Source organism: Triticum aestivum, chromosome 3A (genome assembly GCF_018294505.1).
Source record: "Triticum aestivum cultivar Chinese Spring chromosome 3A, IWGSC CS RefSeq v2.1, whole genome shotgun sequence".
NCBI lineage: Eukaryota > Viridiplantae > Streptophyta > Magnoliopsida > Poales > Poaceae > Triticum > Triticum aestivum.
In genome coordinates, this window is record NC_057800.1 from 689,574,848 (window position 1) to 689,576,727 (window position 1,880).

Here is a 1,880-nt window from a genome sequence, read left to right on the forward strand (position 1 = left end):
AGAGGAAGAAAGAACGACTCATCAAACAAATAAAAAATGTATTTGCAGTATTAAAGCACTTGCATTTATACATGAGATATAAATGCATGTATATCCAACACTTTGCTTCCACTAGAGGCGTGGATTTGCTTCCGTGAGAAGCATGGTCGTGCCTCTCGGAAACGGCTTTCGGAAAGGAAAAAAAGGGGCTCCCGGTGTGGTTTTTTCGTCCGTTTTTTCATTCATTTTTCTTTGTGAAGTTTATCGAAACCTACCAACATGGGATCAAGTTTTGAATAACTCGACCCGAGGAATCCAACGGTTAAAACGGTTCGATATTTGGATGCACAGTTTAAGAGATAAAACGTTTTGAATAAACAGATCTAAGAAAAAAAGGGAACTCCTAGGTTGCGACAAGTGGCGCACATGCAGCACACCATTTGTTGTAACCTGGAGGTGGAACTGATCTTTGAAAGGAGTATTCTTCAATTAGTGATTTCACTCTTTATATCTCCAGACGCACAAATCTCTAGGAGGACCAATAGTTGAGATAGTGTGACTATATGGTAGTACATCCCATGATGAATTTTTGTGAAGTATTAATGCACTTGCATTTAATTATGAGACATGAATACATTTATATCTGTCATTTGGATTCCACATTGATTCATCTCATACATTCAATGGAAACTGAATAAATAGCACAGATCGGTTCACATCAATCCCAACAAACCACAAGCAAAGCAGAGCAAAGTTTAATCGTCTTGGCCATGGCGTTCAACCGAGCACAATTGCTTGTTGCCTTCGCTCTGGGTTTGCTCCTCATGTCCCACGGTAAGTTCAGATACTATCGTAAGATCATATGTTAACTCCAATTTATGCATATACATACATATCGTAAGCTCATGGATTACACGTTTTTATGAAATTTATATGTGTGTGTGCATTTGGAAAATTGATCATAGTGATATCGTGCAAGTACATATATTAATTAAAGTTTTGGGTGCTAAACTCTCTGGTGCAGGTGCCGAGGCTTTCCATCAGCTTTCCCCCTCCATGAACAAGGATTACAACCACGGATGCATGGACTGGAAGGAATGCATGAAGAGTTGCCAAAAGGGGGCCTTCGACGGCGGATTCTGCGTACTCTCCAAATGCATGTGCTTCAAAAAGGGTACGCATGCTCCACCGCCACAACACAATGCACCGGAGTTGGCGCCATCCGAAGGGCCATCGCAGACAAATTTCATGTTCGCAAGGAAAGTCTACATGGGCATGCGTAATTGATTCGGTGGCTAATTTTCACGACTCTCTAAAAATGTTCTATGTGTAAGCAACTAAGCATGAATAATTGATCGCATGAAAATTGCTGAATTGAAGTACCGAAAGAAATGACAAGAAAGAAAACTCTTCAATCTGAGACCCTGCTTAAGTAAGTTATGGTCGGTTTTACCAAATCTACTATGTTGTCATGGCTTTTTACGTCATCAGTATTTTGGTTATCTCTATTACATTTACATGGATTGGGATCCCGAGCTTCACTAATTGGTAGGAAACTAGCCAAACAAACTCATGCATGAAATCCAACAATAAACATTGTAACATCGCAATGTTCAGAATAATTAAAAATTAATTTCTAAAAGGCAAGGCCAAAAAAATGTGTTTACTTTATCTGGTTAAGAAAAACTTAAATTGAGTTTTCATACATTTTTAGGATTTAATTTGAATTAATGTCAACCTAAATTAAGTTTTTTTTTATTTTTATACATTTCTTTTAGTTGGGTTTTATCTTTCTCATTTTTGATATATTAAAGTATGGTACTCAAAATTTTCTTTGGATTTTTTGAACTTCATTCGATTTTATATTTGAGTCTTTATTCACTGTCTGGATTTATGTAAAA

General features: G+C 37.2%; 1 protein-coding gene across 1 annotated transcript; it reads left to right on the forward strand.

Annotated features, from left to right (window-relative positions):
• The first annotated feature begins 723 nt into the window (after positions 1-723).
• On the forward strand, positions 724-1,380 carry LOC123059127 (uncharacterized). The gene is made up of 2 exons (XM_044481768.1): positions 724-813; positions 1,004-1,380. The coding sequence occupies exons 1-2, from the start codon at positions 750-752 to the stop codon at positions 1,264-1,266; spliced, it is 327 nt and encodes a 108-aa protein (XP_044337703.1). The 5' UTR covers positions 724-749; the 3' UTR covers positions 1,267-1,380.
• The last annotated feature ends 500 nt before the right edge of the window (positions 1,381-1,880 follow it).